Source organism: Topomyia yanbarensis, chromosome 2, assembly GCF_030247195.1.
Source record: "Topomyia yanbarensis strain Yona2022 chromosome 2, ASM3024719v1, whole genome shotgun sequence".
NCBI lineage: Eukaryota > Metazoa > Arthropoda > Insecta > Diptera > Culicidae > Topomyia > Topomyia yanbarensis.
In genome coordinates this window covers 392,582,362-392,607,166 of record NC_080671.1, presented here as the reverse complement: position 1 = coordinate 392,607,166, position 24,805 = coordinate 392,582,362, and the positions used below count along the sequence as shown (strand labels likewise).

Genomic DNA, 24,805 nt, shown 5'->3' with positions numbered 1-24,805 from the left:
TTGATTTTAGTTGGACTTGCAAATGGGCACGAATATGCAACGATATTATGGAACGACAAATAATGAGTCACAAATTATTACCGACTGGAACGAGCAGGGCGGAAGTAACACGACCGCAGAACGACTGCGGAAAGGGTTTTTCGTTACTGGGCAGATGCAAATGGTTGATATTGTTGGGTAGGGAATTTTCACCGAGTACCTACCGGTTGGAAATTTACGTACTTCAGTTGGTGGTTGGTGCTTCACAATTTCAAAATTAAAATAGTTGTGCAGTGTTAGCCCGGCAGTGAACAAATGGGGAAGAGTAATGTCGTTACACCAGACACAAAAAAATGTGGAATCGTTTCATAAAGTATTGCATCACTCATACTAAAGCTGATACACCGTACGGAATTTGGAAGTCTATACAATGCGGATTTTTGGGCGCGTGTCCGGAAAAAAAATACTTGTACGGGTTCGTCCGGAATTTGTGCCGTATTTTAGACCTCAGTGTAAGTAGAAGTACCCCCGGGACAATTCAAATTTTTCCCCAAATACAAACAAACTAATAAATGTTTCGAATTAGTTTCCCAGGCCTCCAAAATTCAATTTTGATAGCAAAAGGAAACCATTTAAACGAAAGTGATAAATAAATCGAATTTTGTAAATTTTGGCCTCCTAAGAAGATATATGGGTCATTCCATGCGAAGTGATCAAAAAAAGATGGAAACTTGAAATCGACCTTCACGGATTTGAACCAAATTTGGAGGAATTGTTCATCTAGGGCCAATATATAAAAACCCAAATTTTTGTGTCAATTGAACCACCCCACAGTGTTTTAAAATGTCGTTTTCGGGCTCAAATTTAATATCGTGTAAACCGTTACATTTAGAGGCATAGTTTGTTCGGAGAAGTTGTTGTTCTTATGATTGCGCATCCACAGGAGTATACCGTTTAGTGATTAATTCACCTCTAAGTGATATACGAACTTTATTTTCCGAACTAATTGAGATAGAGACTTTGTGTCTTCGACAAAGTTGTAGAAAATGTTACTACAAAAGAAATTACTGAAGACACTATATATCTATCTCCAATAGTTTACAAGTTATGAAACATATTATATGGAAGACCTCTTAAAATTAGTTTTTTCAAGATAACTTTTTTAGACATTCTCGTATCTTCTTGGAATCTTCCACAAAGTTGTTTGCGGTATCGAAACACATATTTTTGCTAAACGTAGTTACTTCCTATCTGTTGAGTTTAAAAAGATATTCCAAATTTTACGGTATTTTTGGGGTAACTTCCACCTTAAATAATTCGTTAAGGAGCAAAAAGGAGCAAACAACATCATAACATACTGAAAGTACTAGCTTTTCACTTTCATGAAATGGCCTGACTGTTGGTCGACGCGATTCTCCCCGCAAACAACTTTGTGGAAGATTCCAAGAAGATACGAGAATGTCTAAAAAAGTTATCATGAAAAAACTAATTTTAAGGGGTCTTCCATATAATATATTCTATAAATCGTAAACTATTGACGCTAGATATATTGTGTCTTCAGCAATTTCTCTTGTAGTAACATTTTCTACAACTTTGTCGAAGACACAAAGTCTCTATCTCAATTAGTTCAGAAAATAAAGTTCGTATATCACTTAGAGGTGAATTAATCACTAAACGGTATACTCCTGTGGATGCGCAATCAAAAGAACAACAACTTCTCCGAACAAACTATATCTCTAAAGTTAACAGTTTAGACGCTATTAATTTTGAGCACGAAAACGACGTTTTAAAACACTGTGCACCCCTCGGGTCATGGGAGCACCCCCCGTTTTGGCAAATTGCCAAAACCTTTGATTTTCTTTTGATCATATTTCCGGTTTTATTTACTCTAGAATCAAACCGCAAGTTGGCTTTTGAAGAAAGTTGTTCAAGGAGTCTAGAAAAAATATTGTTTTTTTGCCGGCAGTGCTGCCAACTATGCGATTTTTTCTGTTAAATATTTAAAGGTAATTTTTCTCTCAATACATAAATTTTAATTTTGAAAATTTAATGCCATCGCGTTCCTCAGGCATTTTTACATAAAAAACAACTATCCTGCCAATATAATATGAGCGCATCCTGAGATACACCGTTTTGAAGGGAAAAACTCCCATTTTCTCATATAAAAATCCATTTTTATTGGCCAAAATTGAGCAAATCTTCAAACGGTCATAAAAATCGACCCTGATCTGCTAGAAGCAAACCAAAAACGCAGTTTTTCATCATTTCTCGTCTACTTCACGAAAAATTATGTTTGAACTCAGAATACGCAAGTTGGTTTTTTAGTGTTGTGCGCTTGCGATTTTATATGGGAAATGGCGGTTTTTTCTATTCAAATCGGTGTATCTCAGGATGCGCTCATATTATATTAGGATGATAAGTGTTCTTTATGTAAAAATGTCTGAGGAACGCGATGGCATTAAAATTATCAAAATTAAAATATATGTATTGAGAGAAAAATTAACTTTAAATATTTAATTGAAAAAATCGCATAGTTGGCAGCACTGCCGGCAAAAAATAATATATTTTCTAGATTCCTTGAAAAAGTTTCTTCAAAAGCCATCTTATGTTTTGATTCTGGAGTAAATAAAACCGGAGATATGATTAAAAGAAAATCAAGGGTTTTGGCAATTTGCCAAAACGGGGGGTGCTCCCATGACCCGAGGGGTGGTTCAATTGACACAAAAATTTGGGTTTTTATATATTGGCCCTAGATGAACTATTCATGCAAATTTGGTTCAAATCCTTGAAGGTCGATTACACGTGCCTTGATCACTTCGCATGAAATGACCCATATCTCAAAGTCGTCCAGATCATACATTTTCTAATCATTTAATCCTTTCCCAGACAAAATATTACGACAGTAGTTGCGTAGCCAGAAATTTGATTTGGAGGGGGGGGGAGGGTTTGATGAAAATCGTTGATTTTTCCGAAAATTCTAAAATTTAATATGAGTTTGATAAATTATTGAAAATTCACAAACATAAGTAGTCTAACCAATGCCATTCCAGTCTACAAATAAGGGGAACAGTGGCGGCAATATTTTAACAGAAATCAAGAATTGCTCGAAACTTTACTTGATGTTGAGATTCGTTGAAAATTGGTAGCGTCACCACAAATATCAATTTTTGGCAGAGTTTTCATAAACATAATCTTGCAGAATGAAACCATTTTTAGCCATTTCCACAATAAAACCAGAATGATTTATTGGGCTTTTATTAAACTGTTAATAAATAAATGAATATTTCGGATAAAAGCACGGACCAAATTAAAAGGAAGGAATTTCCTGTCTTTTTTATCAAGTTAGAATCAAAAGAATAATGCGCATTAAAATTTTACCAAGAAGCCTTGCAGCAGCGTGACTTTGCAGATTTTAATCTATGAAATTGTAGTACTCTTTCCCAAACTAGAACTTGCTACTTAGAGACATCTTAGAATTTCACCAAGTATATCTGGATCCGATCTGGACACATTTGGATGTTTTGGATTCAGGAACTCAACCATTTTTAGAAACTGTAAAAATTTAGCTGGTTCCCGGTACTTCGGATTTCCAGAGGTATGTTCCAATACGTCTGCACTGGGTGATTACCAAGATTTGGGAGGAGGAGATTTTACCGGAGGAGTGGATGGAAGATGTCGTGTGTCCTATCTACAAAAAGGGCGACAAGCTGGATTGCTGTAATTACCGAGCAATCACCCTGCTGAACGCCGCCTACAAGGTACTCTCCCAAATACTATGCCGTCGACTATCACCAATTGCAAGAGAGTTCGTGGGGCAGTACCAGGCGGGTTTCATGAGCGAACGATCTACCACGGACCAGGTGTTCGCTCTTCGTCAAGTACTGCAGAAATGCCGCGAGTACAATGTGCCCACACATCATTTGTTCATCGACTTCAAAGCCGCATACGACACTATCGATCGAGATCAGCTATGGCAGATTATGCACGAGTACGGATTCCCGGACAAACTGACGCGATTAGTGAAGGCGACGATGGATCGGGTGATGTGCGTAGTACGTGTCTCAGGGACGCTCTCGAGTCCCTTCGAATCACGCAGAGGGTTACGGCAAGGTGATGGTCTCTCGTGTCTGTTATTCAACATCGCGCTGGAAGGTGTAATAAGAAGAGCAGGGATCGACACGAGTGGTACGATTTTCACAAAGTCCGTTCAGCTACTTGGCTTCGCCGATGACGTTGATATTATTGCACGAAACTTTGAGAAGATGGAGGAAGCCTACATCAGACTGAAAAGAGAAGCCAAGCGCGTCGGACTTGCCATCAACACGTCGAAGACAAAGTACATGATAGGTAGAGGTTCACGAGAAGAGAATGAGAACCGCCCGGTGGCAACGAAATCGAGGTGGTTGAAGAGTTCGTGTACTTGGGCTCACTGGTGACTGCCGACAATGATACCAGCAGAGAGATTCGTAGACGCATCGTGGCAGGAAATCGTGCTTACTTTGGACTCCGCAAGACACTTCGGTCGAACAGAGTTCGCCGTCGTACGAAGTTGACCATCTACAAGACGCTGATTAGACCGGTAGTTCTCTACAGGCACGAGACCTGGACCATGCTCGTGGAGGACCAACGCGCACTTGGTGTCTTCGAACGGAAAGTGCTGCGTACTATCTACGGTGGAGTGCAGATGGAAGACGGCACATGGAGACGGCGAATGAACCATGAGTTGCATCAGCTGTTGGGGGAGCCGCCCATCTGACATACCGCGAAAACCGGTGGGCCGGGCACGTAGCCAGAATGTCGGACAATAGCCCGGTGAAAACGGTTCTCAATTGCAATCCGACCGGTACAAGAAGACGTGGCGCGCAGCGAGCACGATGGATCGACCAGGTGGAAGACGATTTGCGGACCCTTCGCAGACTGCGTGGCTGGCGACGCGCGGCCATGGACCAAGTGGAATGGAGGAATCTTTTGTATACGGCACAGGCCACTTCGGCCTTAATCTGTTAATAAATAAATAAATGTTCCAATACTGGGATATTATTTTTGAATTTCAATGGAATACTGGCAATATGGGTGTCAAAATTTTTGGAATTGACTCAGGAGACTGCACCTGCATGGCCTGCATGGCTTTGGGAACATTTGATGAATTGACCCCGAACAATCAAGTCATGCAAGGAAAAAAGAGTGCTATCGGAAATGAGGAACTATGAGGAGTCACCTGGCTTCCAGCGGATCGACCGAATTCTTTTGTTTTTTTTTTGTATTTGTCATATATACATCAACAGGCAATTCAAAGCCCCAATGATGCTAAACTTATTGCTAACATCGTTAAAAATTTTGATAAAAATAATAACAATGCAGTGAAAAAAAAACAACAATGAAGGAATCAGCCGAAATTAACGGGTCCGTTGAAGGTTCTGTAAAATCATAGACGTAGAGTTTGGTGAGACAAATTAAAGTCGAAAGCTGATGCAACTCGGTTGAAGATCCTTTGTAGGCCAGCAATGGTGCCGTGCATGCTATAATTAGTGCGTCGAAATGGAGGTTGATACGCGTTATTCGAGGTGCGACATTTATGTTAATTTGCTCTAAGATAGCTGGGCAATCCAAATGACCTCGCAAAGTATCAGCATCGAACAAAGCCCTTGCTGTATTCCTTCGAACAAGCAGGGGTTCCAAACTAATCAGCACCGGCACCGGCTTTCGTAACTTGGCAGACGGACGGGATCTCTCCACGGCAACCTACGAAGCGCAAAAAGTTAAAATCGTCGTTGCACGGACTCAATTCTATCAACACCGTTGTTGTAGTTTGGGCTACAAACTTCGCAGCAGTACTCCAGGATTGACCGCGACAAAGAGCAGTACAGCGCTTTGAGACACTGAATGTCCGTAAAATTTTTCTCTATCCTGAAGATGCACCCTAGCATTCGAGATGCGTTGCTAACTGTATAGGAGACGTGCTGTTTAAACGTAAGTTGCGAGTCCAGTATCACTCCTAGATCCTTCACCTGACTAACGCTTTCAATTCCAGTATCCAGTAGACGGTAGTTAAAACAAACCGGGCCTTTTTTTCGTGTGAACGATATCACCGAGCACTTCTTTGGATTTACACACATTCGGTTTGTGTTACATCAGTCAGCGAAGGTTTTGAACTGTCGTTGGAGAAATCTACAATCTTCAGTAGAGCGGAAGAGAAGAAACATTTTGAGAACGTCTGCGAAGGACAGGCGTGGAATCTTAAGAACTAGAAGAACGTCGTTGAAGTAGTGCAGAAACATCAGCTGTCCCAAGTGACTTCCGTGGGGTACTCCTGACGTAGAAGTAAATGTGGGTGCCTGAAAATCTCCAATGACAACCACTATTTCTCGACCTGAAAGGTAGGATCGAAATAACTGCAACAAACTACCGTTAATTCGAAATCTCTCCATTTTAGCGATTGTTATGTCATGGTTCACTTTGTCAAAAGCTGCAGATAGGTCTGTGTAGATAACATCGGTTTGCGCGCGACGTTCCATGCTCTCTGCTATGTAGGATGTTAGGCAAAGCAAGTTAGTCGTTGTCGAGCGCCCAGACTTTTTTTTCTTTCATTATAGTAGGGTTAAAAAAGCTTCAAAAACCTGGCCTGTAGTGTACTGGCACTGTATGGGACTCACAACTCACGTTCGTGCCTAACCACTAAAAACATTCCTTACTTTTTACGTCCTTCTTCTTCACGGAAATACGTCATCGTATTAATTCGTGGGGGGTTCGTTGCGCTTTCGTCGCACCTCTTTCTGCTGCTCTATCTCGGAGCCTCGCTTGGTTCGTGAAGTGGCACAAGCTATGAGCTTTGATTTAACTCTCGATTCCTCTCCTGCTTCTTGTCTCCATTCATTACGTCGCCGTTTATTTCTCGTCCCTGTGGTGAGCCGTTTCGGTACTGATTCCCTAAGCCATTCAGCTCATGTTTCCGTGAGTCATTCAGCTCCCGGCCTTATCACGATCCGCTTGGATAGTGCTCAACGGTGAACTCATTCTACTCCGACCGATAGTTCCCCGACGGAGGAATTTCCACCGACACCGATACCCGCTTTCTTGAACCATTTAGCTCTATTAAAATCATCCACCTTTACCACTTATCTTATTCCGATTGAGAGTTCCCCGACAACGGAATTTCTTTCGTTAGCGGTGTTTGTTTCGTGAGCCACGGCGCCGAATCTACCCTATCGTGAATTCCCCGGCGGCAGACTGCTCCCGATACCGATGTACGTTTCTGTGAGCCATTAAGCTCCGCGCTTCGACTACTCGGTCTAGTCCCTGGCGTTGGACCTAGCCTACTCAACGGCCAGCCAGCATATGCTGAGGTCCATCCAGCGATTCCGGGTGAAGCGTAGCATCCGGTTCACTGGCGCCCCAACGACCCACTTCTGGCTTTTCGACGCGGTCTACTCGGTCTAATCCCCGACGGTGGATCTAGCCTACTCACGAGCTACCCGGTAGAGTGTCGAGGTCGGTCTGGCAATTCCAGTGAAGCCTGACGTCCGGTTCGCTGGCGCTCCGACGACCCGACCCGGTGCTACATCGCGTACAACTGGTCCCCGGCGGTGGACCCAGTCTACACCGTCGGTGAGTTTCCCGAAACCCTATTTCTGGTTCCACTGCGGTGTTCTAACCAATGTCGTTACTTTGGTCCCTTCGCCACTTCCTTTGCAGCTCGGAGAGTATACTCGTAACAACTCTGGTGACAGCGACCCAGATATGCTCGTCCCGGCACATCTCTTCGACGATATTGTCCACTGTTATATCAGTCATACCCCTTCGGACTTCATCGAATCTGGGGCATTCGAAGACCACGTGTTCCCGTGTCTCTTGCACGTTCACACACTCCGGGTAAAGGGGTGACGAAGCGCGTCTAAACCGATGCAGATATTTCCGGAAGCATCCATTCCCGGACAAAAACTGCGTCAGATGGAAGTTCACCTCTCCATGCTTCCTATGTACCCAAGTAGACACTTAGCCAACGAGTCCACTCGAACCAGTCTCCTTGCATAACGTTCATGTTCTGGTAGCATTCTACGTCCTCAGCCAGAGTGATGCAGATGGGAATCATCCCGGCAATTACGCATACCGCCTCCGACGATATCGTTCTGTACGCACTCGCGACGTGAACAGCCATTAGGAACCATCCATAAATGACGTAGCATTATATGGGGGAGGGGGGAGTTTTGTATTTTGTGATGATGTGTGACGACAGGGGGTAGGGGATCATGTCATGCCACGTAGCTTTTTTTAAAGGGGAATAGGGGTTGACCTGATGTCACGACAACCTTACCCGTTCCATCTATCTAACATAGTTTTTCATTTTTTTGAAATTTTTTTTGCGAGGACAAGGAGGGGGGAAGGTTACCGTCAAGCTACGTAATTACCAGGTTGGTATGTAAAGGTTTGTGACGAAATGCTACGATGGGGGAGGGGAGTGTTAAAATCACTCAAAAAATGCTACGTCAATTATGGATGATCCCCTTTTTGAATAATCGCAAAAAAATATTCGTTGATTGGTGTCGGTAATTAAACATTTACAAATTGAAGTAAATGCGTTTTTGTATAACAAGTAGTCCAAACCTAAATTCAACGTTCTAAAATTGTTCGAACACATTAAAACTAAATAATCATTTTTAAAAACCATGATGACATGTAACTCATTTCATTTCAACGTTGAAAATAAATTCAGCATATCATAATTGTTACTGAAAAAACATTCGACTCGTACTTTCTCATATAAAGAAAGGCTATGCAATCACTGCCCGGAGGGCCGAGTGTCATGCACCATTCGATTCAGTTCGTCGAGATCGGCAAATGTCTGTGTCTGTATGTGTGTGTGTCATTTAAACTCACACAATTTTCTCAGAGATGGCTGAACCGATTTTCGCAAACTTAGTTTCATCTGAAAGGTATAACGCTCCCATAAGCTGCTATAGAATTTTTAGTTGATCCGACTTCCGACTTCAGAGTTACGGGTTGAAGAGTGCGGTCACACAGCAAATTCCCATATAAACTGGTACAACCATGATGTTTAAATGATGTAAAACATATTAAAATTGATGTAACATTACTCTAGTTTGCGGGTCCGGATCACTAATGATCAATCAAAGTAGCTTTGACCACATTGGCCACCTATGACGGTTCATGACGACCCCGGGGAACCCGCCAAGTTCCTAAGCTAATATCACACCCATTCCCCAACGAATTCTTACGATTTTTACAAACTTGATTTCAAATGAAAGATGCAGTAATACCATTGACTTCTGCTGAATTTCATTCGGTTCTAACTCTTGTTTCCGGAGTTACAGGGGTGTTAGTAAAGATACACTGGAATTTCCCATATAAATCGGTACAATCGTAATACCTCAGAAGCTAAAAACTATTGAAATGGTCACCAAATTACTTCTAATCGCAGATCTAGATCACTGATTGCCAATCAAACATTCTTTGAATATATTGTCCACTATCGACGATTCCGGAAGTCCGGAATTCCGGGCATATTCCACAATTAAAGTCACATCGGTTCTTCGGTGATGACTGAACCGATTTTCTCAAACCAAGTCTCAAATGGAAGGCAAAATATGCAGTTGAGTATTACGTCGCCGTCCCTCCTACCCCCGCCTTGCCCTTACACCTCCCTCCTTCATCACTCCCCTCCCCTTGGACCACCCTCACGCCCGCATTTCCTTCATCCACCCCGTATACCGAAATAAGATGAAGGATTTCTGACGCATCCTCCACTCCCACTCTACTAACCCCCTATTCCCTACACTTTCAAACCCATTCCACCAACATTTCAAAATATAATTACATGAAGATAACATTGAACTCATGCTGATTAAGGTAATTAAATACTATTCTTTTGCCTTTCTCATATAGAAAGGTTATGCAATTGCTCCAAAAACCGACTTCCTAACCGAAGCCCGGAGGGCCAAGTCTCATATAACATTCGACTCAGTTCGCCGAGATCGCAAAATATCTGTGTGTATGTATGTGTGTTTGTATGTGCGTATGTATGTGTGCATGTATGTATGTATGTATGTATGTATGTATGTATGTATGTATGTGCGTGTATGTGCGGATTTGTTAACAAAATGTCCACATCGGTTTCTCGGAGATGGTTGAACCGATTTTTAGAAACTAAGATTCAAATGAAATGTATACTATTCTCATAGGTTGGTATTGAATTTCATTTTCAACCGACATCTTGTTCCGGATTACGAGTTGAAGAGTATGGTTACAAAACAAAATTTGTTGATTTGTCCACATCGGTTTCTCGGAATTTTCTGAACCGATTTTGACAAACTTGATTTTAAATGGAAGGTCCATCAGCTGCTGTTAAATTTTGTGTGGATCCGAGTTCTGGTTCCTGAATTACAGGGTGATACGTACGATCACGCAGCAAATCTTGATTCTAACGAATTCTGCGATGAATGTAAAAAGGTAAAATTTTTGCCTTTCTCAATAGAAAGGTATTGCAATTGCTCTGAAAACCGACTTTTTAACGGAGGCCCGGAGGGCCGAGTGACATATACCATTCGATTCAGTTCGTCGAGTTCGGCAAATGTCTGAGCGTGTGTATGTATGTGTGTATGTATGTATGTGTGTGTATGTGCGTCTGTGTGTGTATGTGACCAAAAATGTCACTCATTTTTCTCAGAGCTGGCTGAACCGATTTTGACAAACTTAGTCTCAAATGAAAGATACAACGTTCCCATAGGCTGCAATTGAATTTCTGATGGATCCGACTTCCGGTTCCGGAATTACAGGGTGGTGAGCACGATCACGCAGAAAATGTCGATTTTAATAAATTCTGCAATGAATGTATAAAGGTGAAAATTTTTCCAAAATATGACCACAACTGCTTCGATAACATCCATTCAAAGTCTTTTTGGCCCCATTGGCCACCATCATCGGTTCTGGAAGCCCCGGCGGAAGTATCCAAATTCAGAATAACAGTCACATCGGTTTCCCGGAGATGGCTAGACCGATTCAACCAAACTTAGTCTCAAATGAAAGGTGTTGCGCCTTCGTAAATGGTTATTTAATTTCATCCCAATCTGACTTCCGATTCCGGAGTTACAGGTTGTGGCGTGCGATCACATAGCAAATTGCGATTCAAACCGATACTCCGATGAAAGCAAAAAAGGTAAAAATTTCGCAAAATGTCTCTCAAATAACTTAAATTTGCTGTTCTAGGTCATCGACGGCCAACCAAACTTTCGTTGACTACATTGACCACCATAGACGGTTCCGGAAGTGCCCGGGAAAAGCGGCCATCTTTCAAAATTGACGTACTCACATCAGTTTCCCGGAAATGGTTGGGCCGATTTTCACAAACACTATCCCAAATGATAGCTATAATATCCCCACAGATGTCTATAAAATTTCGTACGGATCGCTTGGATGCGTCCGGAAATATAGACTAATCCATCCGGTCACATATGAAATTCCCATATAAGCCGGAACTAAATTTTTTTTCAAAGGGGGGACCCCATGAAATTTCAGAAATCAAATTCGTTTTTGATGCCAAACATCTTTAAAATGCATGAAATGTCGAGATTTTATGTTATCTCGAAAAATTTTTTTTTATGAAAATCGACTTTTTGGGACTGCCGATTTCGCACCTTTTTTCAATTTAATATTAATGTAGCTGTTTTTTCTTTTACAAAATTTTAGAACTCGAATAGTGATTTTTTCTTGTATATTTGTCATGTCATGTATAATAATAAAATGTAATATATTCATTTGAAAGCTTTTAATGAATATAAACAACGCAAACATTCACGTGTTCATGATTGAGAAAGGCACAATTGCACCGCTAGGTGGATTAAAATAGGTTTTTTGGATTGGTCCCACTGTGCGCTAGATGCACTGACGGCATTCATAACATAACTTACAAAACAAGCTATTTACTTTAAAATTCTACAAATCTGCTAATGGCTTGAACAGAACACACAATATTTTTGCGATCAATTCCTTAAGATCGTGAAAATTCATGCACTTTCTGTCCTCGGGCTGAACTTTTGCATGATCCGGATTCCTTCATGAGAATATATACAATTTCACGATCTTAAGGAATTGATCCCAAAATACTGTTCAAGTCATTAGCGAATTTGTAGAAGTTTAGAGTCGTTCCGAGAACTCCATCGGAGATGTCGAAGCACCTTTAGTGGTGCACATACCGTACTATCTAAAGCATAAAATAACTTATATACCCCATCATAGACGATTGTCCTCAGTGGTGCAAATTTTCATTTTCAAATGCCAACTTTCAGCTCAATCAAACCCAACCATGATTCAAATTCAAAGCCTTCCTTAATCATTCACTTTCAAGTTGGCGGGATTTTCATAACCGAAGCGTACGTCTTCATTTCAAATTGATGCTTTTTCATTCACCAACCAAAGTTGTCATCTTCTCTGTAGAGGCCAGTTTAGATTAAATGTTGACATATTTTGCGTTTTCAAGCTTACATGAATAGTAAGAAGTATGTTCAGAGTAGTTTTGCTTGAAAAACCTAGTCAATATCCCAGTACAGAGATATTCACAAGGTAAATGAAATCGAAAATGAATGGAAAATGATTGAACAGCTCGGCTGTTTGAATGAATGATGTCAACGAATAACTGCGAATTGAACATAGTAGGGCATGATTTGAGATTTGTTCTTCCTTCAAGTTCAAAACAACCTGGTGAAAATTTGCAGCTCTGATTGTCCTAATACTATATCAAGAACGTGTCAGAAAACCTTGATTGACACCTTTCGACATAAGTTGGATCGTACCACCCAGTAACGCGGGTGACGTCATGTAAACTGTCAAAAACGTTTTGCTAATTGTCATAGCTTAATTTAATAAATTATACAAAACTAGTCTTGCAGCAATGGTTTTCGATGAAAAATATGAAATTTTGGTAAAGTACGAAGGGCAAGGTTGTTTGAGACTGGCATCATTATGCTTTTCGTTTCCCCATGAGTTAACCGCCGATTTATCCTACTTTCCGGTTAAGATATCGACGATTAATAAGTTTCTCATAATATTACAAATTCGACGATCAATAAAAGAAAATATAAATGTAAATTCTACTCGCCAGTCATTCGTTTTGCCATAGGTAGATATTACTGGACGCGTATGGTGCTACTTCAGGTTCGAGTGATTCTATAATTCTTAGATGAGCTTAGGACCCAGCTCTGGTGCCTAAAATTAAAAATCTTCGGGATCTTTGGTTGATTCTCCGTGTTAACCAGTCAAGCTGGGATCGGGTTTCTCAAATTTTAAATTTTCTGCTTCGGATCGGGTTTTCAAATTTTTAAACTCTCGGGTTCGGGTCGGGCTCGGGTTTTAGAAAATTTTCATTCTCGTGTTCGGGTTTTTCAATTGAAAAATATTCGGGCACGGGTCGGGTTTTTTCAAATTTTATAATTTCGGGCTCGGATCGGGTTCGGGTTTTTCAATTTTCAAGCTCTCGGGTTCAGGTCGTGTTCGGGTTCGAAAAAATAGAAACTCGACCATCTCTACTGTATGCACTCAAACTTTTCTTTTTGGATTTGGTTTGTGAAAAAAAGAGTTAATTAATTCGAATTTAGTTAGTAAAATAAGTTAAATCGAATATTACGTAAAAAAGAGTTTGTAAATATAGGTTTTAATGCACTGAAGGCCTGACATAGAAGATCTCAAAAAGGCACCTAATTTTCATTTTAAAAGCAAAAATGTCCAGAAGCCAATAGCCAACGTATTTGGCCGGAGTACCACTTCTTGCTTCTGAGGCTCTCCCATCTCGACAATTAACCGCACCAAAAATTAATTCTTTAGACAAGGCACACAATATAAACATATCTGTTTTTGTTGTTCGTTTCTCGCTAGCTCAGACAGAACCTGAAAACACACTGAGTATCGTGATAGCAATCTTCTTCAACATTTTCTCAACAGTTTATTCTAACCAAACGAGATAGAAATTGATTAAGAGACGCCGTAACACATGTTCTTTCTTTGAAATAAAATTTGAAAAATTTCGAGCGGGGGGTTTTTCAGCCCCCTTGACTCTCCTTCTCTCTGGCTACGTGCCTGGTATGAACGGTCCCTTACTCATTGATTAAAAAAGTTGACAAACTTGCATTATTCTATAAACCAAAACCATAAGCTGTTCAATGCTGGTGTTTTCTGTTTCATACACGTGGAACGAGCCTGAAGCTAAGATTGAACAAGAACACACCATCTTGTAAAAACTCGTTCGTTTTTTGATTAGGGTACTGGTTCTACCAAACGAATTGGTTGCCCGCCGAGAAGAAGGGGCGAAAGCAAACCACATTTCTGGTTCTTCTGCCATTTGAGCGTGGGTTCGTAGAGCAACATGTTTCCGGTGCTCGAAGGCGCTGATCGTCATCATCATCATCATCGTCATCCTCGTTTCAATCAAATATGTATGAGAGTGCAATAACGACAGCAAATACGAATAAAAAATGCAATCTTGGAAAAAAGGAAAAGCTCTTTTCACTCCCCGAGTAGAGATTTTTCCATGCAACTTTGATTCCCTTGCATTTGCACATGCGATTGCAAGAAAAGGAAAGTAATTCCCCATCGGTTTTCCCTGGGTTTCTTCTGCTGCGTTACCTTTGGAGAAACTATAAAAAAAATGATTCGTTCTTCGGTTCGAGGAACCCATCAAGTTCCGATCGAGAAGAAAAACAGACCCCGACCTCAGGTGTAGGCAACAGCTATCCGTTCCATTTGGCAAATGAATGGTCCAGCACGAACCGGCAAATATTTGCATTAATTTTCCAAGTGCACTCGCCCCCCGTACAATCTGGAACAACTCCAGTTCCTCCTCCGTTTTTGGCCCCCTCGTTTGCCAGAACCAACATTTCCCGTCAGCTGGTTGGTAGCTTAAGAACGAACGGCTCCGATGTCCGGTCGGTTCGGAATTGGGAAGCAGACTTCAAACACAGCAATTTTACCAGATTCAACATCCACTCGGGGGGTGGGTGGTGGAAATTTTTTGCGTGCATCAGCTTTTGATACTCTTACGTTCGAAAACGATACGACGACTGGTTTTCATGTGTGTGTGTATGTACATATGTTTCAAAAGTGCTGACCGAACCGGTCCAGGAACTACTCACCTGTCTATTGATATTGCAACTAAATTAAATATAGACGAAGTTGAGCATATCACATCCATTGCTATGTAGAAATCACAAACGAAGTTTGGCAACGTCCACGCGCCGTTCACCTGAAATAGAGAAAGGAAGGTTATGTTTTAGTGGGGATTCGTATATCCTATTAAATGCGAAATGTGTTTCAAAGTCTAGTTTGAATAGAAATAAAACGGAATGTACTTTCTCTAATTAGCCAATTGATTAGAATACGTTTCCACACCGTCCACTAATCTCGTCTGAACGACTCAATTATGTATACAGCTCTGAATGGGATTGAGAGAGTCAACCGATGCAGCTTTGAACATACAATCACCATTATACTACCCATTAGATTTCCGCCAAGTGTGATTGTCCGGTCCCCCCCTCGACTGACCTGTAGGTCAGAGTTTGTCTGCTAAAAATTGCCCATATAAATTAATTAGACTGACCCAGGAAACCGTAATTACATCCCCTTGAATCTGGTGTACGCTTGTGAAATCATAGACGGGGCTGCCGGCCGTTTAACCATTATTATACACGTTCGCCTCCTTTACGACCTACGCAGTCACCACCGGCACAATCGGCGGTCGGACGGGTTGGCCGCAGGAATGATATGTTACGCACTACGTTCTTAATGAGCCGTACAATGCACGGTGGCTGGTCATATAATTTTTATTACCCCTATTTATATTAGTTTAGTCGTCGAAAAAATAATGTCGTGCGTGTGTAATTAATCACCGGAGGTTTCGGGCTGGGTGCTGGGCTCAGCTGCGATAAAACATTCAATAAGCAGTTATTAATTGGAGGGAATATTTATTTTATCACACACATAGTATTAAATTGGCAATTAAACTTGATCGCATCACCTGAAATATTATTTGCGTGGGAGGAGTGACAGCGAACCTAAACTTTTGGCAAACAAGCTTACCTTTACCGGAATTGTTTGACTTTCCTAGGAATCGAAGCGCTTTCTTCAATTATTGTAATAAAATTATTGCTCGGCGCTTTCTATAGCATAATTGGACGGGATGAATTCTTTTAAAATTGCCCATATTGTTGCGTTCTCGTTTGCAAGGAAGTCATAGAAGTCATAGAAGAAAATCTTTCGAGGAACGCTATTTATAGAATTTTGTACTTAATGCTATACTGCTCAAATTCGCAAGTTAGTCCTGGGGATAGATAATCCCATAGACAGGGCCGCCGAGGGGGGGGGGGGGGGACCGGGGTGTTTCCCCCCGGGCCCGGAGTTTTGAAGGGGGTCCGGATTTTTAACAGAAACTAAAATTTTGACAAATACTTTTTCGACAAAAATTTATTTGAGAATACAATTAAAAATTCAATATCTTGTGTATGAGGTAACTAGAATGGCGAAAATTCTAAACATATTTGATATCAACTATGTTTATATTAACGTAAATCTCGCATCGAAACAAGATCAGACTCGAGCGGGCATAGCGGAATATGTACATTGAATGTCATGTACGCAGCTCACCTGGGTTCGAATCCCAACCCCGCACACAGGAATAGAGATTTGTTATAGGAAAATTCCTAACCTGAATGAAGAAGCGAATGACTTTAAGGTTGAAATGTCTATAATCGAAACAAAAATATGATTAGACTTGTAAGGGTTAAACAATTAAATGGTTTGATTAGAAGTCATGAGGTTGTCTTCAAATTTCGCCAATTTGAAACCGATTTTTTTGATTTATTGTATTTCCAATCTTCGAAAGCGCTGGATCAGTATCGAAAGTAATTATTGAAAGAAAAAACCCTGCTTAGGTTTGCCACACCGGTTTTTGAGGCGAATTCCGTGTCTTCGTTCAGATAAATCTGAATTCGCCCGGAAGAATACATTGGATTATTTTGCAATTTTGCGTTGCCCTTTTCTTTACCAGGAATTGCCCAGCACCCAGCCCTCATAAACATCATCCTTGGGTTGCAGGCCCTATGTTCCTCACAAAGATTCTCGAAAGAAACTAAAGTGTGATTTCGCACCCCGTGTTTGTTTACTGAGGAGCAGAGCAAAGCTCGCTCGGGTTATCCTTCACAGCGAGAGTGGTTGGTGCTTTTGGATTCCTTGTGAATATCCGAGAAAGCGAATCACTACATCCAACTAAATCAAAAAAAACTGTTAACAAATGCAAAAACATACAACTTAATGTAAACGTCACCGAAAGGTGGAGTGCTTTACCAAAACATTACACTCTACGGTGAATGTGAAGAAAATAAGATTTTTTTCCTCGCAGTGCTACGAGCTACATAAGAAATAAAACAGTGCATATTTATTTGTTTTTAAGCGTTTTACACAATAAAAAGCAATGGAAGAGCTCCAAAATTCTGTCGAGTGATCACTTTAATTCGAAATTCGAATTGATTTCAACGCACATCCATGTGTCTCTTGAAGTCTATCCCCTGCTCAATAAAATTCTGCTGGTCAAAGTACCACTAGAGGCGGTAACCCTACCTCTATTTGAGAGCTCAATTGGTCAAATGAGTCATCAAAAACTCTTTATATACCAAAAGAATTAGAAATTAATCCAAAAAGTTAAATTTGAAATTTAATATATTTGGTTTGCCGTTCATTGATACAAAATCTAAAAAAAATCATATTCAGATACGAGATGATACCGAAACATTTTTGTAAAGGGGTCATACTCAAATAACGCAGCTTTTTCGGCGATTTTCGACTACCAATTCCCCCTAGCAAAGAGGCCAGGGATGGAAAAAAATAAATACGTTTTACAATTCTTTCAAATACGGCCTTTTGCCAACATTTTTATTATAACAGCAAATTGCGTACACAACAAGCCCCTTTCGTGACAAGTATAGTGTTAATAGTTTTGTTTTAAATTTTATATGTCATGGAGAATGTTGAGAAGATCTCTCAGTTCACAATCCTGCTGCTGCCAATAATTCTAAGAAGCAACTAAATTGCTAAATTGTGTTTGATTGATTTCGAAGAGAAAATTTAACTCTGCTCCCAAACTAAACCAACTAGTTAGCAAGATTAGTTAACTAATGTAGCAAGTTAAATTCGCATACAAAATCTTTTCGTTTTGGAGGAATGAGCGTGAGATTTTGAACGTCGCTTCCTGAACGTAAAGATTTTATTTTTATTTTTGAACTATTTTCTAGGAATCAGTTACAACATTCTTGTAAAATATTTTAAGGTGTGCTAACACACCAACACAAATAAAAGAATAATTCATGTTTTTATAGGATTATGAATGTTTTCGAAACCAGCATAGCGTAAAATCCAACCAAAACCCTTATTTGAAATTTGATCCATGTTTCTCATATTTTTTCCATTTTTTTATTCCCATGTGGATTTTTTTTATTTTGTTAAAATTGTGGATTACATACAAGTTGTGGATTCTACAATTGTAAGATTCTGCCTTTCTCAATAGAAAGGTATTGCAATTGCTCTGAAAACCGGCTTTTTAACGGAGGTCCGGAGGGCCGAGTGACATATACCATTCGATTCAGTTCGTCGAGTTCGGCAAATGTCTTTGTGTGTATGTATGTGTGTGTATGTATGTGTGTGTGTATGTGCGTCTGTGTGTGTGTACGCGAACACAATCTCACTCACTTTTCTCAGAGATGGATGAATCGATTTTTACAAACTTAGTCCCAAATGAAAAGTGCAACGTTCCCATAGTCTGCTATTGAATTTCTAATGGATCCGACTTCCGGTTCCGGAATTACAGGGGGATGAGTACGATCACGCATAAAATGTCGATTTTAAGAAATACTGCTATGAATGTATAATGGTGAAAATTTTTCCAAAATGTGACCACAACTGCTTCGATTTGTAGTGCTAGGTCATTAACAGCCATTCAAAGTCTCTTTGGTCACATTGGCCACCATCATCGGTTCCGGAAGCCCCGGCGGAAGTATCCAAATTCAGACTAACAGTCACATCGGTTTCTCGGAGATGGCTAGACCGAATCAACCAAACTTAGTCTCAAATGAAAGATGTTGCGTCTCCGTAAATGGCTATTACATTTTATCCCCAACCGACTTCCAGTTCCGGAGTTACGGGTTGTGGCGTGCGATCACATAGCAAATTGTGATTCAAACCGATACTCCGATGGAAGCAAAAAAGGTAAAAATTTCGCTAAAATGTCTCTCAAATAACTTAACTTTGCAGTTCTAGGTCACCGACGGCCAAACAAACTTTCGTTGACTACATTGACCACCATAGACGGTTCCGGAAGTGCCCGGGAAAAGCGGCCATCTTTCATAACTAGCAAACTCATGTCAGTTTCTCGAAAATGGTTGGACCGATTTTCACAAACTTAGTCCCAAATGATAGCTATATTATCCCCACAGATGTCTGTAAAATTTCGCACGGATCGCTTGTATGGTTCCGGAAATATAGACTGAACGGTCCGGTCACACATGAAATTCCCATATAAGCCGGAACTCAAAATTTTTTTCAAAGGGGGGAGGGACCCCATGAAATTTCAGAAATCGAATTCGTATTTTTGATGCCGAACATCTTTAAAATGCATGAAACGTCGAGATTTTAAGTTATCACCAAAATCTTTTTTTTAAGAAAATCGACTTTTTGGGACTTTGCCTATTTCGCACCTTTTTGCCTTTCTCAATAGAAAGGTATTGCAATTGCTCTGAAAACCGACTTTTTAACGGAGGCCCGCAGGGCCGAGTGACATATACCATTCGATTCAGTTCGTCGAGTTCGGCAAATGTCTGTGTGTGTATGTATGTGTGTGTGTGTGTGTGTGTGTATGTGCGTCTGTGTGTGTGTACGCGAACACAATCTCACTCACTTTTCTCAGAGATGGATGAACCGATTTTGACAAACTTAGTCCCAAATGAAAGGTGCAACGTTCCCATAGGCTGCTATTGAATTTCTAATAGATCCGACTTCCGGTTCCGGAATTACAGGGTGATGAGTACGATCACGCAGAAAATGTCGATTTTAAGAAATTCTGCAATGAATGTATAATGGTGAAAATTTTTTCAAAATGTGACCACAACTGCTTCGATTTGTAGTGCTAGGTCATTAACAGCCATTCAAAGTCACTTTGGTCACATTGGCCACCATCATCGGTTCCGGAAGCCCCGGCGGAAGTATCCAAATTCAGACTAACAGTCACATCGGTTTCTCGGAGATGGCTATACCGAGTCGACTAAACTTGGCCTTAAATGAAAGTTGTTGCGTCCCCATAAATGGCTATTTAATTTCATCTCGATCCGACTTCCGGTTCCGGTGTTACAGGTTGTGGCGTGCGATCACATAGCAAATTTTGATTCAAACCAATACTCCGATGAAAGCAAAAAAGGTAAAAATTTCGCTAAAATGTCTCTCAAACAACTTAACTTTGCAGTTCTAGGTCACCGACGGCCAACCAAACTTTCGTTGACTACATTGACCACCCTAGACGGTTCCGGAAGTGCCCGGGAAAAGCGGCCATCTTTCAAAATTTACGAACTCACATCAGTTTCCCGGAGAATGTTTGGGCCGATTTTCACAAACTTAGTCCCAAATGATAGCTATAATATCCCCACAGATGTCTGTAAAATTTCGTACGGATCGCTTATATGGGTCCGGAAATATAGACTAAATCGTCCGGTCACATATGAAATTCCCATATAAGCCGGAACTCTAATTTATTTTTCAAAGGGGGGACCCCATGAAATTTCAGAAATCGAATTCGTATTTTTGATGCCAAACATCTTTAAAATGCATGAAACGTCGAGATTTTATGTTATTTCGAAATTTTTTTTTATGAAAATCGACTTTTTGTGACTTTGCCGATTTCGCACCTTTTTGCCTTTCTCATATAAAGAAAGGCTATGCAATCACTGTAAAAATCGACTTTTTAACCGAGGCCCGGAGGGCCGAGTATCATACACCATTCGATTCAGTTCGTCGAGATCGGCAAATGTCTGTGTGTGTGTATGTATGTGTGTGTGTATGTGTGTGTGTATGTGTGTGTGTCATTTAAACTCACACAATTTTCTCAGAGATGGCTGAACCGATTTTCACAAACTTAGTTTCATCTGAAAGGTATAACGCTCCCATAAGCTGCTATTGAATTTTTAGTTGATCCGACTTCCGGTTCCGGAGTTACGGGTTGAAAAGTGCGGTCACACAGCAAATTCCCATATAAACTGGTACCACCATAATGTTCAAATGATGTAAAACATATTAAAATTGATGTAACATTACTCTAGTTTGCGGGTCTGGATCACTAATGATCAATCAAAGCAGCTTTGACCACATTGGCCACCTATGACGGTTCATGACGCCCTCGGGGAACCCGCCAAGTTCCTAAGCTAATATCACACCCATTCCACAACGAATTCTCTACCGATTTTTACGAACTTAATTTCAAATGAAAGATACAGTAATGCCATTGACTGCTGCTGAATTTCATTCGGTTCTGACTCTTGCTTCCGGAGTTACAGGGGTGTTAGTAAGGATACACTGGAATTTACCATATAAATCGGTACAATCGTAATACCTCAGAGGCTAAAAACTATTGAAATGGTCACCAAATTACTTCTAATCGTAGATCTAGATCACTGATTGCCAATCAAACATTCTTTGAATATATTGTCCACTATCGACGATTCCGGAAGTCCAGAATTCCGGGCATATTCCACAATTAAAGTCACATCGGTGATGACTGAACCGATTTTCTCAAACCAAGTCTCAAATGGAAGGCAAAATATGCAGTTGAGTATTGCGTAGCCGCCCCTTCCCCCCCCCCTCCCCACCTTGCCCTTACACCTCCCTCCTTCATCACTCCCCTCTTCTTGGATCACCCTCACTCCCAGATTTCCTTCATCCACCCCGTATACCGAAATAAGATGAAGGATTTCTGACGCATCCTCCACACCCACTCTACTACTCACCCCATTCCCTACACGTTCAAACGCATTCCACCAACCTTTGCAAATTATAATCACATGAAGATAACATTGAACTCATGCTTATTAAGCTAATTAAATATTATTCTTTTGCCTTTCTTATATAGAAAGGTTATGCAATTGCTCCAAAAACCGACTTTCTAACCGAGGCCCGGAGGGCCGAGTCTCATATAACATTCGACTCAGTTCGCCGAGATCGCAAAATATCTGTGTGTATGTATGTGTGTATGTATGTATGTGTGTATGTGTATGTGTGTATGTATGTGTGTATGTGCGGATTTGTTAACAAAATGTCCACATCGGTTACTCGGAGATGGCTGAACCGATTTTTACAAACTAAGATTCAAATGAAAGGTATAATATTCCCATAGGTTGCTATTGAATTTCATTTTCAACCGACATCTTGTTCCGAATTACGAGTTGAAGAGTATGGTTACAAAACAAAATTTGTTGATTTTTCCAAATCGGTTTCTCGGAATTTTCTGAACCGATTTTGACAAACTTAATTTTAAATGAAAGGTCCATCAGCTGCTGTTGAATTTTGTGTGGATCCGAGTTCTGGTTCCTGAATTACAGGGTGATACGTACGATCACGCAGCAAATCCCGATTCTAACGAATTCTGCGATGAATGTAAAAAGGTGATTTTTTTCCAAAATGTAAACACAACTGTTGAATTTGTAGATCTAGGTCCCCAACAGTCATTCAAAGTCTCTTTGGCCACACTGGCCACCATCGACGGATCCGGAAGCATCCAAAGTCAGAATAACGGTTATATTGGTTTCTCGAAAATGGCTAGATTTGCTCAACTTAGTCTCAAATGAAAGGTGTTGCGTCCCCAGAAACTGATATTAAATTCCATCTCCATCCGACTTCCAGCACCGGAGTTACGGGTTGTGGAGGTCGATCACATAGAAAACTCCGATTCAAACCGATACCGCGATGAATGCAAAAAGGTGCTCTTATATATACTTACCCAGTGTAATAAGAATGAGACATTTCCATAAAGTTATATTGTACGAACCAGCTATTAAATCATAGTTTGGAGAAATGAGAAAGGCACAATTGCACCTCTAGGTGGATTAAAACAGGTTTTTCAGTTCAATATTACCGTGGCTGTTTTTTCTTTTTCAAAATTTTAGAACTCGAATAATGATTTATTTTCGTGTATATAGTTGTCATGTTATGTATAATAATAAAATGTAATATATGCATTTAAAAGTTTTTAATGAATATAAACAACGCACACATTCTCGTGATTCATGATTGAGAAAGGCACAATTGTACCGCTAGGTGGATTAAAATAGGTTTTTATCTGTTTGCACACTTTTATTTTATCCATTATTTTACGTTCCTTACTTTCGCTTTTTTCTATTGCTATCACTATCACTTACTTTAATTTAGTTTTTTTCTATGTTATTTAATTTTATTCACAATTTTTCGAAAAAATCTGCTTTCTTCATTTTTCTCTTATTGTTTCATATTTTAATACCCTGCTTTTTTATTTGTTCCTTTTGTCATTCCATCTAATTTTTAGAATTTGTTTATTTACTACATTTATACTTGTCAGAGCCTTTTTCTATTTCCTTTCTTTCATATTTTTTTGCATTTCTAAAATCAATTTTACTCATTCAAATTCATTCCAATTCGTCTTAATTAATCTTGTTTAATTTTTACCTTTCTCCTATTTTCTTTCTCATTTTCTAGTTTTTAGTTTTCCGTTTATCGTAGTTTTATTTTTTCCAATTGTTCATTTAATATAATTTTTTATACCTCTTTCTTAAGATTTAATTAATTCTTCTATGTTTTTCTAGTTTCCTGATTTCCTTTACCAATTTTTTATAGGTTTTGCTTTGGTTTTTCTCGATTAAACATTTTTTGACAATTGACATTTGTTTATGTGGTTGATTTTGTTGTTTTTAACTTTTTTGTACATTCTTTTAGTAATTAGTTTTCCTACTGTCTTTTTTAATCTTGTCATTTCCCTACCTTTATAAATACTATTACAAAAATGGCGCTTTTCAAAGTCACCAAAACTGTCGAAGAGGTAATAAAAACTCCCAAAGTATAAAAACTCTACGTTTTTTCCTTCATTGGAACTACAAACAACTAGAGCAACAAAATGGTACATAAATATAAAATTTCAGTATACTATACATAATAGCAGTGAACTCCAATGACTTTTTTGTACTCAGGTAATACACAGTGGTGGGGGCCCGTACGTTGGACCCCCCGGGCCCGCATTTTCTCTCTGCGGCCCTGCCCATAGAATATGTGACAAATATGTGATTATGGCCAGTATTTCTATATTGAGGGGGGGGGGGGGGGATTTCTATATTAAGGGATCCTCGAAAATTTTGAATTGGAAAACTTTTAACATCTTCGTAAAGAATTATTAGCGCTGTTCTTTTCAGAGCAGTGCAATGCACTGACTACAGTGAAGATCCTATTTTATTAGTTCCCGTGTTTGTTCGCCTTCGAATGTTTGTACAACAAATTTATCTCAGCTTTTTGACCCGTTTTTTTCAGCCAAATTGAAGACAAAGTCTTCTAATTTAGTTCTCTTATGTTACATGATGGAATCAAAGCGAAAACCTTTTGCTAAAGTGTTTTAAGAATTCAAAATGTCTTAAAATAGCTTGTTCTTAAAATGATTAAAAAGTTTCGATTTTTTTTAGCTGATGCGATAATAGACCGACTCCGAAGTGTAGGGTTTTATATCATACTTTAGATAGTCCCAATCAATATGGAAAAAAATGTTCAGATTTTGTCAGTC

At 39.9% G+C, this 24,805-nt stretch overlaps 1 protein-coding gene across 1 annotated transcript in view; it reads right to left on the bottom strand.

Annotated features, from left to right (window-relative positions):
- The window catches only part of LOC131684819 (dopamine D2-like receptor), a 629,139-nt gene that overhangs the window by 25,325 nt on the left and 579,009 nt on the right, over positions 1–24,805 (bottom strand). Inside the window, exon 5 of the mRNA XM_058967998.1 lies at positions 15,114–15,223. Coding sequence (XP_058823981.1) covers positions 15,114–15,223 — 110 coding nt within the window. The remainder of the gene's footprint in view (positions 1–15,113; positions 15,224–24,805) is intronic.